Genomic DNA, 17,651 nt, shown 5'->3' on the forward strand with positions numbered 1-17,651 from the left:
ACCATATAAAATTTGCATCTCGAGATTTCCTCAGTTGCAAAATGGGGGGGAAAATAGGACCTCCTATTTTTCAAAGTTCCATGGTGTTTCTTGTTAAGGAAACCCTTGCAGACTCCCTTCTTCATTCAGTTTTGATGATCCTAGCAAAATCTTCTGACTGCCTTCAACCCAATCCACGGTGATGTGTGCCCACACCTGGTAGGCTGGAGATTAGCTCAGTGGAGGTGGGTCATGTCCCCCAGGTCCACACAGACAAATCTGGACAACTTATACTGGCGAGTGAGTCTGCAGAGACTGAGTGTATAGCTTTCCCCAGGGCGTTACTGTGCCTTCTTTTCCCTAAATCTATCTTTATTGAAATGATAGTGATCAGTAAAGAATCTCCAGCTACTAAGTTTAGACAAGGTGGTTCACGAGTCAGAAAAAAGACCTAAAGAAAATGCAAAGACTTAGGTACGTTTAGCATTTTCTTTACATTCAGCTAATTTGGGCTCCCTTTTCTGTTCCATCCTAAAGGGGACTCCCATCCTCCTGACTTCCAGGAGGAAGCCAGCGCTGGGCTGACCTCTGCTTGTATGACCCCCTCCTGGAGGTCATCTGTTGTGCACACGGTCTCATGGCTGGCTGTAACCACCCTGTCACTCTTCTAGGGCCCCTGTCCATGGCCTTGCGCCTTAGATAGGTTTCACCTTGGGGGCGCCTGGGTGGCTCAGTCAGTTAAGCGTCCGACTTCGGCTCAGGTCATGATCTCATGGTTTGTGAGTTTGAGCCCCACGTCGGGATTTTGCTGACAGCTCGGAGCCTGGAGACTGCTTTGGATTCTGCGTCTCCCTGTCTCTGCCCCTCCCCCGCTTGCACCCTCTCTCTCCCTCTCTCAAAAGTAAATAAAAACATTTAAAAATTAAAAAATATATGTTTCACCTTGTCCTTTCTACCAGATTGTGGGCACAATGAGGACGGAAGTCAGTCCTTAGCAACCCAGAGTCCAGCCCAGCTCTTCACGTACGATAGGCATTCAAAAGATCTGTTAATGAATGACTGTGTCCCACTAGTGCCCTAAAGAGCTTGGGCAAAGCATGAGAGATGCTCCAGACCGAGGGTCTCAAACTCAGATGCCCCAGGGGCCAGGTGTGTGAGACCAAACGGGGACGAGGGGAAGGAACGTGGCCAGAGGGAGGCAGAAGCTGATCCTGGAGGAGCCATCCATCCCCTTAGCTCCAGCCAACTTCTACTGTGTGGAAGGAATGGGGGCTCAGTACTGGAATCCAACACACTTTCACGGGAAGCCAGGCATCTGGATTAGTGGTTGTCCTGACTCTTGGATCTTCACCACCAAGGAGGGTGAAAAGCCCTCTGAAAATAGGTCAACAGGCCTTCGGTTTGAGATCAGAGCTCTGTGCTCTTTGCTTCTGTCTGATTCTTCCCTGCCCCACCTCTCTGAGCAAGGTCCCTCCTCCCTGCACAGAAGACACGAAACAGACGGACATAGGCCTTCCAGCCGGCGGTCTTATCTTTCTCAGGACCCCCTGGCCCTCGGCCAGTGAAGCCTCATTAACCCTCTCTTAGCCTTTGGCTGAGTTCTGGAGAAAAATGACAATGCACCCCCGTTCCATCTTAACCTTGGTATGAGCTCTCCAGCTTTTTCAAAACTGGCTCTTGAAGAGTGTCTGGTTGTGTAAAAGCCAAGAGACACATTTGGACATATTCCTGCTCAGAGCCATTTGGGAAACAGGGATCTGTGGCTGGAGCAGCGACCGTAAAACCCAACCTCAGACAAAAGCCAAGATCGTGGAGACCCCAGGGATTGGTTTTTCTTCCCATCGCACAAGGTTTCTAAGTATACTGTTGTTTCAGTCCCTCTGAAGACCTTCTTATCATTAAGCATTTAAATCTGCTCTCGATGATCAAGCTGGTTGGCAAGTCTTAATAACAGTATGGGGGCCAAATGCCCCCCCCCCCCAAAAAAAAACAGTGCTTCTATGACAACACAAGCCTCGATCAGGGTGTTATTGCTGCAAAACAACTTTCCCCATGTTTCCGAACACATCTTTTCTTGGGTTTCATTTGATTTCTTTTCAGCCACTCTCAGAACTGGGGAGCCCTCTTACAGCTATTCTGCTTACCATGCTAACTCTTACGCTGTCTTGAAACATCTCGTGATTCTTTCATCGTTTGCTTTGACCTGAATACGAGGCCAAGCATTAGATTGCTTTTAAGCGCATCAAATATAAACACAATTCCTTTCGTCTGCAGAGACTCTGAGTTGAGGGAAGGGGACCCGGAAATGGTAAAATGCCATCTGCCTTTGAATGAGCCCCAGGGACTGGAGACCTCCTGATTTCTTACCTGCTCACCTCCGACCCCACACCTTGACCTCCATCAAGTGTTCCCCTTCGCAGAATGAGGTGTAAGCTCTGACTGTGTGTGTGTGTGTGTGCGTGTGCACGTGTGTGTGTGTCCATCCTCTGTCTGTTAGGTCGAACCACAGAGGTTGTTCAGAAATGCTGCACTATCCCTAATGCGTCTTCAACTGCGCATACCCTACGGGAGAAAGACAGACTTTCATCGATTCACTTAAAATTTATAGGGCTTTATTTTTTCATGAGTAAGTTAAGAGCAGTCAGCACTTACAATGTGCTAACACCTTTGGTGTTAGAAATATTTCGGCAACCATAAAGCAGTCGCCTGGAGGAACTTAGGGTAGCGAGGAAACTAATTGAAGGCTGGACTGACGCCATTCCTTGGTCTTAACCCCTATGAAAGACACGCACACCTGTGATCGTCCCTATCGTATTTTAAGCTCTTTTGGGGGGCAGTGGGGGGCCACTTCTGATATTTCTTGGTTCTCTTCCTTGCCTTCAGTAAGCTTAGCACCCACCGTGTCGCCTGAGTGAGTGAGGCTGGGACAGCTCCTGATCCTGTGGGAATAACCCGTGAGTCCTGAGTGACCCAGTTAAAGAGATGAGGACTGTAAGGTGGGTCTGAAGGTACCGTCACAGGTCCCCCGGATTTGATCTGATAGACCTGCCGTAGCCCACGGAGCCCACGGGTAAGCCCTCCCGGACAGCTGGGTGGCTGTATGACCAGGTTTATGCAAAACCCCACAGGTGTAGGTCACCTTGAGAGAAAACTGGTACATCGGATGGATCTTGCTGAGGTCATTCATGATGAAGTAGAGCAGGGAGGCCCGGGCGGCTGCGGGCCGGTAGTGTTCGCGGGCCTCGTTGATTTTCACTTCCGTCACCCTGGCCTCCTGGACCTGGTAGGGAAAGAAATAGCGGTCCGTTGTTCACACCAACCCGTCAGCCTGACTTCTCTGTGTTCACACACACCGTGTCTGTGTGTGGGGCAGGTGGGTCTGGGTGGGGATAGCAGCTAGAAGATTAGGAAGCTGCTGTGGTTTTTTTTTTTTTTAATGTTTATTCATTTTTGAAGTGGGGGTGGGCAGAGAGAGAGGGAGACACAGAATCGGAAGCAGGCTCCAGGCTCTGAGCTGTCCACGTAGAGCCTGAGGCGGGGTTTGAACCCATGAACCATGCATGAGATCATGACCTGAGCCAAAGTTGGATGCTCAACTGACTGAGCCACCCAGGAGCCCCTGCTGTGTGTTTTATTTTTAATAGAGCATCAGTGAGAAAGGAGGTGATCTTTCACAAGCATGAGAATACACACACAGACACACACACATGCATATATTACTTGAAAATAAACCAGTATTACAGGCAGTGAAAGTCCAGTGAAAACAGCATAAATTGAACTTTGTTTTAATTTTTATGAAAGAGTTCATATGTAAATTCACAAAGAGGATCTCTCCTTTTAGTAAAAAAAAAGCCTTAATTCCCGTATAGTTAACACAGAGCGTGATATTAGTTTCAGGCGTACAATACAGTGACTGAACCCTTCCATACATCACCCGGCGCCCATCAAGATAAGTGTGCTGTTGGCCCCATCACCTACTGCCCCCCCACCCCCACCTCCCCTCTGGTGACCGTCAGTCTGTTCCCTACAGTCAAGAGGCTGTTTCTTGGCTTGTCTCTCTTTTTTTGTTTCATTTTTTAAAACGCCACATATGAGCGCGATCATAGGGTATTTATCTGTCTCTGATCATTTCCCTTAGCATTCAAGTCTCTAGATCCATCTAGGTTGAAAGAGGATCTCTTTCAATGGAATAGTTTATTATCAGAAAATTTCTTATCACAGGTAAAAATGAGGAAACAGACCCAAGCGTCAGAGAGGGAGTCTGAAAGAAGAGGCCACTAAATACAAGCCTCAGTATGACCTGCCTTATGCTCCAGACGAGTGAAACTAATGATAATTTCTGAGACTCTCACAGGAAAAAAAAAACAAACCACAACGATCCTTTTCAAAGATCAGCTTGCCATAAACAATTACGAACTTCAGAAGGAAGTGTTACCAAGGGGGAAAAGGAGAATCTACTCCCCCAAAATTCCCAGGAGGATTAGCATCCCAAGAGCTGAAGATCCCTGAACAATCTATAACTCACCATTAACTATTTCGGTTTAAAAGCAGTAGAGCTGAAGAAAAACATAAAATCGGGACATTAGAAAGAGGAACAGCTATTACCTAGAAAAAAAAATGAACTCACTAGGACTTTTTAAGAAATTCAGTTATTTAAATGAAAAACCCAGTGCACAGGTTAAATAATGGACCAGTGCTGGAAGGAGAAGATGAAAACTAGAAGACAGATCTGAGGAAATTGGAACAAAGGTAGCTCAGAGAGAAAAGAAAAAGATGAAAAATATGTATGAGGTTGTGAGACTTGGCAGACAGAGAAGATTCAGAATACATTTAACAGAGATACAGGACAGAACGAGGGAGAAGCAACACTTGGAGGCGTAACGGTTGAGAATTTTCCGATCCGGTGAAAGACCAGAGCTTTTAGAAGAAGCAGTCAATGTCAAAGAAAGTTTACTATCCACAGACCCTTGAAGAAATAATTATTTGCCTCAATTAGAAGATCACATCAAAAGGGGGAAATGAGATCTGAGAATTTCTTAAATATGTGGTTAATCTAAATAACAAGGGCTATAAAAAATGACCACCATAGGGGCGCCTGGGGGCTCTGCCAGTTGAGCATCCGACTACGGCTTAGGTCATGATCTCGTGGTTTGTGGGTTCGAGCCCCGCATGGGGCTCTGCACTGATGGCTTGGAGCCTGGAGCCTGCTTCAGATTCTGTGTCTCCCTCTCTCTCTCTGTCCCTCCCCCACTCACACTGTGTCTCTGTCTCTTGAAAATAAATAAATGTTAAAAAAAAAATAGATAAATGTTAAAAAAATGACCATCATAGGAAAAGGAAGTAGAAGGTAGAACTAAAATATTATAAAACAGTAACAGAAGATGGAAAAGGATGATCAAAGTATTCTAAAGTCCTTATATTGTCTTGGGAGAGGCTATATATCCCTTTATATTAGACTTTGTTAAATCAGTATATATATTGTTAAGTCATATAAAAAGAAATATAATTTTCATATATAAATGAAACAAGGTTAATCAATAAAATAAATTAACTTTTTTTTTAAAGTTTATTTTGAGAGAGACAGAGCAAGAGAGAGTGTGTGCACATGAGTTGGGGGGGGGGTCAGATAGAGAGAATCCCAAGCAGGCTCCATATGGACAGTGCAGAGCCCCACATGGGGCTCAATCTCATGAAATGTGAGATCATGACCTGAGCCGAGATCAAGAGTCAGATCTCTACTGAAGTGACTGAACCACCCAGGTATCCCCAAAGTAAATTAACTTTAAAATCAGGAAAGGATAAAGATGAGAATGATGAAAAATCAAGATGGGAGAAAAAAACAAATAAGCGTGTTTAATAGAAAACACAAATGAAGGCAGTAGAAAGAAATTCACTCTATTGATAATGTTAATAAACGTAAATCGGTTAAATTCAGTAGCTAAAGACAAAGCTTTTCGGAAGGGGGTGGACTGAACAAAAACAGCTACTCAGAATGGTGCTATCACAGATCCATCCTTTTCAAGCTCACCTGGGTTCCTAATGCTGTCCACTAATTATATTTCCTGAATTGACTTTTACTCTTATTTCAGTAAACCTTCACTCCTCTCCCCAAACCACCTGCCTCACTACCACTGCTTCACTCTCCTCAGGTGAATGTGACTCATGCTTTCATTGTCTATAGAGAGACCATCAGGAAGGAATTTCCTTAATTTCTGCCTCTCCTCTGATTCCTTGAAGTTTCTGTCTCCTTACCTCAGTTGCCTGGATGAATCCATGGACGATGGATCTCATTTCTAGACTCATGCTTGCCCCCAACCCCTATCACTTTGGAACTAGCTCTCCATCTTTCCAAAGACAAGTTCATCATCTGTGACCTGAATTAGATTTCCTCTGACTTTCTCATGTACCCCGCTACATTAATTGTTCCTTCTTTTTCCTGTAAATTCACCTTCTCTTATCAACTGCGGCTTTTACTTTACAAACCAGGCATCCTCCCACCTCCGGTGAAGATCTTACCGCACCCAATCTTTCCCGTCTCACGGGACCCATGTCTCCTTTAAGTCGCAATCCTTTCTCTCTCTGCCATTTCAGTTTGGCTTCTTTCAAGGGTAGCTTATATTCTCTTTCCCTTTTTCTGATCCCATTTGCTCTCATTCTAATTCAGTCTGGCTTCTGCTTCCATGACACCACTGAAACCATTCTCTGCAAGATCACTGATGACTCCTTTCTGCAAAGTTCAGTGGCCACATCCCAGCCATACCTTGAGTCCTCAGCATCATTCAACATCACCGGCACACCCTCTTGAGATGCTTTCTTTTACAATCCCTTATTTTCCTGCTTTTCTTCCCATCTGTCTGCTCTATTCCACAGTCGACATGTTCTGTATTTCTCCTAAAACGTCTGAGGATTCTTCCCAATGCTCTATTCTTCAGTCTCCTCACTGCACACACATCTCCCCCATGACTTCCTCTGCTCTCAGTTTCAATGATCAACTACTTGTTGATGACTCTTAGCACCAACCAAGGTCATTTATCTGGAAACTCAAGGAAGGGACCTATGTGAATGGCCCAAAGGCGTTCCAAACTCAACGCAACACAAACGAAACTAATAATGTCTTCTCATCCCCAGATCCATTTCTGCTCTCATCTTTCAGTTATTGGCATCAATGCCTATCTAGGTGTTTATTCCTGGAATCTGAGATGTTTCCTGGGCTAAAACTTTACCCATATATCACCATGTGTGAGCTGGGTTCTGTCCCCCCAGGCCCCATCTCTCCTACCCAAGACAGGGGGACTTGTACACAATTACTATACAAACTCTGCACTCCCTTTTCTAGAGATATGGAGGCCACAGAGAACCAGGAGTGGAACCTGGTGGCCACACCGCGGCCACAGAGACAACGTGAACCTGGACCTTCCTGCTCTCAGGCTCCCATTCCAACTTCATTTGTCTGTTACCCCAGTGTGGGCATGAGCTTGTCTACCTACACCACCCGTCATCACCTCTCATTTTTCCTACCCTGTCCCGACCCACAACAACGGCTTTGATATGTGGAGAAATCCCAATAATCTGACCAACAGTGCCTTCCCTCAGAGGTGTCCTGTTACAGACTCATTTATCCTGCTCAGAACCAGTATCTTCATTGCTCCTCTGATCCAACAGCAGGGCTGTGGATGAAAAAGAGCCTGTATAGTTTCAGCAGCCTCCCCGCAAAGGGCGAGGGGCTCGGATGCCCTCAAATCCTGTCCTTCCGTCTCCCACAGGGGGGAATAAAAGCCTTCCAGACAATGTGAGGTAAAGGAAGGAAGCTAGACACCGCAGAGTTTCCCGGGATGACAGCCATTTTTGAGAGCTGGCCTTCCTGAGCAGCCACCGAAGCTGCTTGCATTGCAATCAGACTTTTGAGACTTTTGCCGGCTGGCGGGCTTTCTCAGGGAGCAACCGTGAGCCAGCCAGTGCTCACGGCACACAGGGGTGCGATTCCTTAGCCTCAGGGCAAGTGTGCAAACTCTCAGCAGGCATAGAGTTCACGCTCGCCAAATGTCTGTGGAGCCGAGGGGTCAAACTCCTTGCCCAGAAGGCGGGAATGCCCTGATGCACGGCGTGAGGTGGTGATCTCAGGAATCCTGCCCGCCTTGACTTTCTGGAAGGAATGTGGGAACCTACCAACGCTACCTGGGAACGCTGCCAGGCAGTTTTACCTTCTTCTCGACTTCCGCGGCCGTCTGCTTGGTGGTCTCCAGGTTCTCCACTAAGGCTGTGTCCCCCAGGAAGTTCCCAGATGCTGAAGAGAGGTGAGAAAGCAGGTTGTCTTCTAGTGTTTTCAGGGTGATTTTGAACCCGTTCTGTTGCTTGGTGAGATCTGACTGCAAACACAGAGCAAGGGGGAGTCAGGTGCAGGAGCCCAGCGCACCCTATGCTTGGCGTAGGTCTGAACAGATAAATGCTACGGGGTCTTCCTTTTTAACGTTTTTACTTGTTTTTGAGGGAGCACAGGCAGGGGAGGGGCAGAGAGAGAGAGGGCAACAGAGGATCTGAAGCAGGCTCTGCACCAACAGCAGCGAGCACGATGCGAGGCTCGAACTCACGAACTGTGAGGTCATGACCCAAGCCGAAGTCAGACGCTCAACTGGCCGAGCCACCCAGGGGCCCCTGAGGTACCTTCTTAATGTGTCCATAACCTTGGCTGGCTAGCCCCAGCCCCTTCTCAGAGGAGAAAACACAGTGCTGGCACATAGCGTGTTCCCTCAGCGGAAACTATTTGTGTGACTAGTCAGAGGGTAGGGTCAAGTTCTCATTCTCTGGAAGGTCACCTCTATTACCTCTTTACTGCCCCAAATGAATGGCTCTCCTGTAGATGCTCTTTACTTGGAAAAAAAAATCAACAGAAACTGACAAGTTTAGAAAAGCTCATCGCTGGAGCCTTCTTCAAAGTCGGAGTGGGGCTCCGGGGTCCAAGCTGACCTCCCCTCGTCTTCCCTTCCTGATCATTAGATTCCATACCCTAAAGCACTATGATGCTACTGGGGGTGGGGGGGGTGGGCGGGGAACACGTGAGTTCAGGCAGCTGTCATTTCTTTGCCCTTGTACTGCATGGGATTATTGCTTTTCGAGCCCTGGAAAGAACAATCTTCCTGTTGGGGGCCCCAGCCGCAGCTACTCTGGTCATCTTCTGTTTCTTTTCTTTTTAAGTTTATTTATTTTGAGAGAGTAAGTGCAGGCAGAGAGAGAGAGAGAGAGAGAGAGAGAATCCCAAGCAGGCTCTGTGCTGTTAGATCACCGCAGCAGTCACAGAGCATTTTCTTCCTCCCTTCCTTGGTGGATCCCCCACGAACCTTCAGCTGCTCCAGGTCCGGCCTCTCCATGCTGACCACGGCGGCCAACAGCTGGTCTTCCAGGCCATCCCTGGTCACCGTAAAGTTGATCAGGGTGGCCTGAGCCTGCAGCTCGGGCTGGTAGTGAGGATTGGCCAGCTTGGTGTGAAGGAGGAGCCGGAAGCTGGGGTTGTATTCACATTCTTTGTCTCCGATTTTGATGAATCTGGAACACGAAGGGTCATGTGAAGGTGGGGTGCCTTCCTGTGAGATTTGGTTTGGGACAGAATTCCAGATAGTTTTTGTTTGTTTGTTTTTTGTAAGATCATAGCAAACAATATAGCCACATTCGGATTCCTCTCAAGCAGGTCTAGCCTGAACGCTAGGATTCTTATTTGCCCTAATGTGGGGAACGGGGGTGGAGGGTGGGAGACTTTCTCCCACGGCCACCATGTTGGATTTTGCATGTGCCACTACAGGGAGAGGCATCCAGGGAGTTGCCCAGGGAGGTGAGTACGTTATGAAACGTGCCCAGCAGATGGCAGTAAAGCATTTGCAGGAAAGGGCACCCTAAGTTTGCAGAAACGTGCCTTCTGGGCTAGCAGCGATGGGGTCCCTTTTCTTTCATGGCTGATGGAAAGTAACTGCTAAGGTGGTTAATTCAGTAAGTGAGCACATAATAAGGACATGGAAAGGGTATTTATGGCCTGGGCAGTGGGTGAGGCTCTGGAATGAAGCAACCCATCATCATAATTACCTCTTCTCCTTCCTCTCTCGTGTCCCTCCTTCTGCCAGACGCTTGCTGAGCCCCTGACCACTTACCAGCCCCCAAAGCCACCGGGACTCAACAGATGGACAGAGAACCGAGTTCTCAGAACCCAGAAGTCTGGCTTGGGTAAAAATGACTCATGCTTACGAGTCAGTCTGCGTTTTGACCACTTTCCTTCTAAAGTTCTTCCAAAACAGTGCGCCGCTAACATGTAGGGGGAAGTCGAGGAGGACGTGACCGGACAGGAGCTAAGTGACTCCAGAAAACTGTCTCTACGAGTCAAGGGCAGCTGAGTGTTCCCCTTGGGTCCCGTCGGAGCCACCTGACGGGAGTTAAGGAGAACGTGTTCTGGGCAGAGCAGATCTGCTCACGGTTCTACCTGGGGCGACCATCCAGCTCCTTACACAGGATCAACAACATGGCTAAGTCGTACCGTCCTTTCTTGATGACTTCTCTCCCGAGCAGGGGACCCAGGACAGGATCAACGGATTCTTCCAGGTTTTCGATTAGCACCACATCTCCAGCTTCCAGGGCACGCTCTATGGTCTGGAGATACCTGGGGAGAAAGTCGGGCAGTGTGAGCTGGCGGCAAGGTGCGGATCCACAGGAAACGTAACAGGACGACCGTGGCCTCAGTGGCAAACGTGGAGGTGCAGCTACCTGGGATGACTTCGGCGGTCACGTGCTTCTCTGTTTAAAGTGATACTTAGGCGATCTCATAAAGTTTTAGAAAGAAGGAAACGTTGTAAAACACAAAAAAGAATACGGAAATGAATGTAACCCTTCCATCGGTCATTTACATCTTGGTGTTTAACACGTATGTTTGGAGATATTATATTCTCGAGTTTATTATTTGTATTTTGTTATATATTATTCGTTTATAATTTAACTTACATTTGCACCTCTCTTTGTTATTGGATGTCACGCAGCACATTTATCATTTGGTTCCTGTACGTAAAATGTATCAGAAACATTTCCCCATCTCATTAAATATATATTTGAAAAATTTTATTATTATGTTAATGTTTTTCTTAACGTTTATTTGAGAGAGAGAGTGTGAGCAGGCGAGGGGCAGGGAGACAGGGAGACACAGAATCGGAAGCAGGCTCCAGGATCTCAGCTGTCAGCACAGAGCCCGGCACGGGGCTCGAACTCATGAATTGTGAGATCATGACCTGAGCTGAAGTCGGACGCTTCATCAATGAGCCACCCAGGTGACCCTAAAAATTGTATTATTATGTAAAAAAATGTTTATTTATTTTCAGAGAAAGAGCATGCACGAGCAGGGGAGAGACAGAGAGAGAAGGAGAGAGAGAATCCCAAGTAGTCTCTGTGTTGCCAGCACAGAGCCCGATGTGGGGCTTGATCCCATCAACAGTGAGATCTTGACCTGAACCGAAATCAAGAGTCAGACATCCAACTGGCTGAGCCATGCAGGCACCCCTTAAATATTCTTCTAAAATAATTTTCTATGACTGGCTGTCAGGCTGTACTTATATACCTTAATTTATTTAACAATTGCCAAAACTAGGTTGTTTCAAAAGTGTCAGTGTTATGTAGAGTTTAATAAACATGTTAAAAGGTTGATCTTGTCTAAATATATGGATAAGTTTGATGTAATTCCAATTCAAACAATAGATAACAATAAAACTATAGAGATTGATCATAAATAAATCTTAAAGGTAACCTAAAAGAAAACAATAAGGATGATTAAAAATATAAAAGCTACCAAGAAAAAGAGGAGGTATTCATATTAGCTAATACTAAAATATTTTAGGAGCATCTGGGTGGCTAAGTCAGTTAAGCATCTGACTTCAGGTCATGATCTCATGGTTCATGAGTTCAAGCCCCACATCGGGTTTTCTGCTCTTAGCACAGAGCCTGCTTCAGATCCTCTGACCTCCTTTCTCACTGCCCCTCCTCCACTCATATTCTCCTTCCCTCCCTCCCTCTCTCTATCTCTCAAAAATAAATTTAAAAAAATAAAATATTTTATGTAACTTTAACAATATAGATATAGAGGAAGAAGCAAATTCTAAAATATTTTCTATAACTCGAACAAACTGGATATATAGGAAGAATCTGAAAGGGTATCATATCCCCCAAAGTTAGAGTTTTCCCCTGAATGATGAATTATAGGGTATTTAATTTCTTTTATTTTGTAACATCACCCCCCCCTTTTTACTGTGATGATACATGACTTTTGTAATGCGAGTTGCCACTATAAATGTTGCTAAATACAAAGCTGAGTAATTAAAAGCTGGTATATTATATAAATGGAAAAGAATAAAGACTGTGTAATAAAATAATTTAATACAGAGTAAAATGTCATCTCTAATTAATCAAGGAAAGGATGGAGAATTTAATAAATGGTATTAGAACAATGGCTAGCCATCTGAAAGTGAAAATTAGGTCTGTATCTTATATAGCACCCTAAAATATATTTCAGGTTATTGGATTTCAATGTTAAAAGAAAACACCTACAAAAGCCCTAAAAAAATCTAGGTGAATATTTATATAATTTCTGGAGAGAAAAAGGCTTTTCTAATCATGACATATAGAATAAATGGATGACATATCTGGACACAAAGGAGGCCCTCAGGGGCACATGGGTGGCTCAGCCGGCTAAGCGTCTGACTGCTGGTTTCGGCTCGGGTCACGATCTCACAGTTTGTGAGTTCGAGCCTCACATCGGGCTCTGCGCTGACAGTGTGGAGCCTGCTTGGGATTCTCAGTTCTCCCTCTCTCTCTCTGCCCCTCCCCTGCTCACTCTCTCTCTCTCTCTTGCTCTCAAGAAATAAATGAACTTGAAAAAAAAAAAGCCCTCAGAATAAAAAACCCCACAGCTGTCATCTGTCAAACCCCATAAATAAGACTAAAAGACAAATGACCCACCAGAGCAAATATCCACTCATGTGATGAAGGGAGACCATACCCAATAGTCTTCATACACATTGTAATATAATATTTACATTCAGATAATATACAACAGATCTAGAAAAGCACCCAACAGAAAAGTGGATGGACAGAAAACAGAGAATTAACTGCACACGTGTTTACCGAAGCCCTACTATGTGTTAGGCACTGTTTTTGGTACTTAGGGATATAGGACGAGCAAAGAAGAAGAACGCTTGTATCTAAAAGGCAGTTGTTGGCCAATTAGAAAGGGATTTTTCTGATGTTTATTTATGTTTTTATTTAGAGAGAGAGTGCGTATACGGGAGAGGCCGAGAGAGAGGGAGAGACAGAGAATCCCAAGCAGGCACTGCACTGTCAGTACAGAGCCTGACTCGGGGCTCGAACTCATGAAACTGTGAGATCATGAGCCGAGCCAAAAGCAGGAGTCGGGCACTGAACCAGCTGAGCCGCCCAGGCACCCCTAGAAAGGAGTATTTTGATCAAAGTGCGGGGAGAAGGCCAGGATGACATTAGTCTGATCGATGGCACAGGTTAAAATATACCCGGGGGTACCTTGGGATTCATTTCTCCTCTTATCCTCTCTAGAAGAAAGGATCCATCTGGCAGTCAATATTTGCTTGAACTATTTTTGTAACATTGCGTGTTTGATTTAAACAACGCCGGCTGATCTGGACCTCTGGGCAACTGTGTCTGGGACGTGTGACCAGACCACCAAACCTCACCTTGGTGGCTGTGGGCTGGGTTTCTAACGGAGAAGCAAATGCTGCCTCCGTCAGTTTTTTTTTTTCTTAAATTTAATTATTTTAAAATTGTGCTTAAAATATAGGGAACACAAACTCTCCCATCTCAGCCGCTTTTAAATTCTGATTAAGTTTTCAAGCAAAGCTCTGCCAAAGTAAAGTGTGTTTTTATGCACAGGAATCCTTTCATGTAACATCACTGCAACAATCCTATTTTGATTGAGTTCTAAGTTAGCCAGGGGAAAAGAGAAAGCAGTTATGGATGTTTCCATTTCCATTTCCCAGCTCGGCGCATCAAGTACGTTCACATTACCATGCTACCGTCACCACCTTCCGTCTCCAGAAGTTCTCCACCTTGCAAAACCGAAACTCTGTACCCTTTAACCAGCAACTCCCCACACCCCTCCCTTCAGCCCTTGGTAACACCATCCTGCTTTCTGCCTCTTGCGAATTTGATAACTTGAGGGACCTCCTACCAGTAGAACCATACGGTATCTAGAAAAGCACCCGACAGGTCTACAACATAGATCTTTTGGGTCCTTTTGTGTCTGGCTTTTTTTCACTCAGCATAATGTCCTCAAGGTTCGTGTCAGAACCGCCTTCCTTTTTAAAGCTAATATTTCACTGTATGGATACAACACGTTTCGTTCATCCGTTCGTGTGTCGACGGATACTTGGGTGGCTTCTACATTTTTTTTTAATGTTTATTTTTATTTTTGAGAGACAGAGCGTGAGCGGGGGAGGAGCAGAGAGAGAGGGGGAGACACAGAATCCGAAGCGTGCTCCAGGCTCTGAGCTGTCAGCACAGAGCTCGAACTCACAGACCATGACATCATGACCTGAGCCAAAGTGGGATGCTCGGCCAACTGAGCCATCCAAGCGCCCCAAGGTCGCTTCTACATTTTGAATATCGCGCACTGCGCTATGAACATGGGCATACAAACGCCCACTGCTTTCAAAATGGTATATTCTGGCGGACATTGATTTGCTTCCGTGAACCTCAGTTTCCTCAGATGTGAAATGGTACCTACCAGTTGTGCTCGTCTTATCAGTTGTGCGGATTAAGGAAAGCATTTGAGATGAGGTCCCTAACACCAGGACTGGCAATAAATGATCTCTGTCGCTCCTCCTCTTCCCCATGGCGCCCTCCTATCCCGCTCACGTATCCTAACGTCACGGACAAGAATCCAGAGCAGAGACTACAAAGCTAAGTTCTAACCCAGTTAATGAAGCCATGGGGTGGGAGACGCCAAGGTCTGGGGTTGTGAAGTGTGGTGGGTGCTGATAGGAATTCTCAGAGACACTCATGTCCCTTCGTGTAGTAACGGCCCCATCGGGAATGTGTGAAGCTGTACGAGGCAGGCGAAAGGGCTCTCGGGGGTTCACCGCTAACTTGGCTATACTTGCTGCCAACTGCTATATCCGGTCATTCTTCGGGAGACACCGCGTTTGGGTTTGTTCTGGGGGGCGCTGGGCTGGAGGTAGAAACAACGGGTAGACAAGTGGGCTCCAGGATGCACTAAGACAGGCACTTTTTGGCTCAATGTGAGGGAGACTTTATAAAACACAGAACTGCCTGATGGTGGAGCGTGATGGGGAGGTCATGTCCAAGGAGAGGTGTGAGTGTGAACACGATGGGGGGGGTGGGAAGGCGGGGAGAAAGGGCCCCTGATGGGTCAGGAGGCGGTCACGCACGATTCCTAATGACGAACACAACTACCCACGCATCTTCCATGGAGAGGTGTCCTAAAATGGGAAGAGAAACACAGGAAGGCTCGCGGAGGGACCGGGAGGGTAGAGACAACCCGCTGGGGTTGTCTTACGATCCGCTCACCCCATCTGTCTTCTCTCTGCACAGGTGGCGAAAGTCAGAAGTGATGTGCTCAGCCACCTACCCCTTCTGACCAATCCGGGTGACCCGGAGGTTCTTGCCGTATTTGTTCTTGATCCATTTCATGCCTTGTAGCTGCGGGTCAACCACGAGCGGCCAGCGCTCACAGGTGACCACGATGGTGGCGTTCTCCACGGACATGCGGTCTGCGGGGAGGCCCTGGTTCTGCCAGGCTGCCATGTCGGCCTCGTCCGTCAGCATCCTCAGGGGATCCAGGGTGGGGGTGACCGGGATGGGCACCTGATGAGGGAGAAATGAGGCACGCGCTCAGAATGGAGAGGCAAGCCTTCTCAGCCAGATCCAAATGCCCCTGAAAAGTGCTTTCCTGGCTGCGCGATTATTTCTGGAAGCGGGTTTTCTGAACGTCCTGAGGGCCTTTTTTCTCTCGGTGGGTGAACAGCAGCAGCCAGGCTCAGTGACCCTTTGTTCATTAGTGCATTCGCCCAAATCAAATTTCTAGCATCGATGATTTGTACGTTAGCAACAGCCTCCTGTCTGCCTTCGCCCGTGTTAACAGGGTCACTTTCCTGCTGCTCTCTCGTTCTCATGCGGGCCCCTGGCCTCATGGGCTTTCCCCTGTCGCTGCCAGCCCATGCCACCCTTGCTGTCCCGTATGTCACCCCCTGCTGACGAAGGCCTGGCTTGCACACAACCGGAGGTGCCTACTTTTCTCCCTGCCCAGAACATTCCACTTCCAGGGTGGATTATAGGGCTCCTCCTTTCCTTTTTCTGTTGACCTCTCTCAGCTCAATTCTGCTGCTAGTCCTATTTTCCACTGGGGGCACGCATGCATTTTTGTTAATTGGGGTAAAATTCACGTAACTTAAATGAACCGTTTCATTTATTTTTTTATTTTGTTAAAAAAATTTTTGGGGGGGTCGCCTGGGTGGCTCAGTCAGTTGAGTGACCGACTTCGGCTCAGGTCATGATCTCACGGTCCATGGGTTCGAGCCCTGCCTCAGGCTCTGTGCTGATGGCTCAGAGCCCGGAGCCTGCTTCGGATTCTGTGTCTCCCTCTCTCTTTGCCCCTCCCCTGCTCATGCTCTGTCTCTGTCTCAGAAATAAACATTAAAAAAAAATTTAAAAATAAAAAAAATTTTTTTAATCTTTCTTTCTTTTTGAGAGAGAGAGACATAGAGTGAAAGCGGGAGAGGGGCAGAGAGAGAGGGAGACACAATCTGAAGCAGGCTCCAGACTCTGAGCTGTCAACCCAGAGCCTGACGTGAGGCTTGAACCCATGAACTGTGAGATTGTGACCTGAGCTGAAGTCAGATGCTTAATCAACTGAACTACCCAGGTGCCCCTTAAAGGAACCATGTTAGAGTGCACGATTCAATGGCATTTGGTACCTTCACAATGTTGTGTGACCATCAACTCTATCTGGTTCCAAAACATTTTTCTTCATGCCAAAAGGAAGCCCCATCACTCCCTTGCTCCCCTCTGCCCCCCGGTTCCCAACAACCACAAATCCACTTTCTATGCATTTACCTACTCTGGATACTTCACATAAATGGAGTCCTAGGACAGGTGACCTTTCGTGTCTGCTTTCATTTAGTGGGATGTTTGTGAGGTTCACGCACACATGCCCCTTTAACCTCTCTGTGCCTCTGTCCTCTGTGGTCTGTCTTCCCAGTTACCTGAGGAACCCCTGTCTGATCCCTCCCCTTTCCTTTAATCTCACTCACGAGGGCTGCAGATGGCCAGTACTAAAGCATCCTTACCCTGGGGATCAGAAATGTATTTCAAGACCATTTTGTGCACGAAAAACATTCTCGTGAGAAGAAACCCATAGGTCCCCCCCACCCCGTTCCCGACCACCAAAGGGGCTACAGCACAAAAGTGCCTACAAACGCCAAACCAAGCCAGAAAAATCCCCGTTAAGCTGCCACTGAGCTCCCCATCTTTATTCACTCAGTTGATGACTGCCCTTTTAATAATTTCCTTTCTCGGGGCGCCTGGGGGGCTCAAATGGTTAAGCGTCCAACTCTTGGTTTCGGCTCAGGTCATGATCTCACGGTTCATGGGATTGAACCCCAGGT

At 46.8% G+C, this 17,651-nt stretch overlaps 1 protein-coding gene across 2 annotated transcripts in view; it reads right to left on the bottom strand.

The window, feature by feature from the left end:
• The window catches only part of LOC125927583 (dynein axonemal heavy chain 9-like), a 170,665-nt gene that overhangs the window by 67,132 nt on the left and 85,882 nt on the right, over window positions 1–17,651 (bottom strand). For both annotated transcript variants that reach the window (XM_049638084.1, XM_049638085.1), the window contains 5 exons: window positions 15,617–15,852; window positions 10,496–10,618; window positions 9,315–9,519; window positions 8,181–8,345; window positions 3,119–3,259 (listed from right to left, as the gene is read on the bottom strand). In XM_049638084.1, coding sequence (XP_049494041.1) covers window positions 3,119–3,259; window positions 8,181–8,345; window positions 9,315–9,519; window positions 10,496–10,618; window positions 15,617–15,852 — 870 coding nt within the window. The remainder of the gene's footprint in view (window positions 1–3,118; window positions 3,260–8,180; window positions 8,346–9,314; window positions 9,520–10,495; window positions 10,619–15,616; window positions 15,853–17,651) is intronic.

This window comes from Panthera uncia, chromosome E1 (genome assembly GCF_023721935.1).
Source record: "Panthera uncia isolate 11264 chromosome E1, Puncia_PCG_1.0, whole genome shotgun sequence".
Lineage (NCBI taxonomy): Eukaryota > Metazoa > Chordata > Mammalia > Carnivora > Felidae > Panthera > Panthera uncia.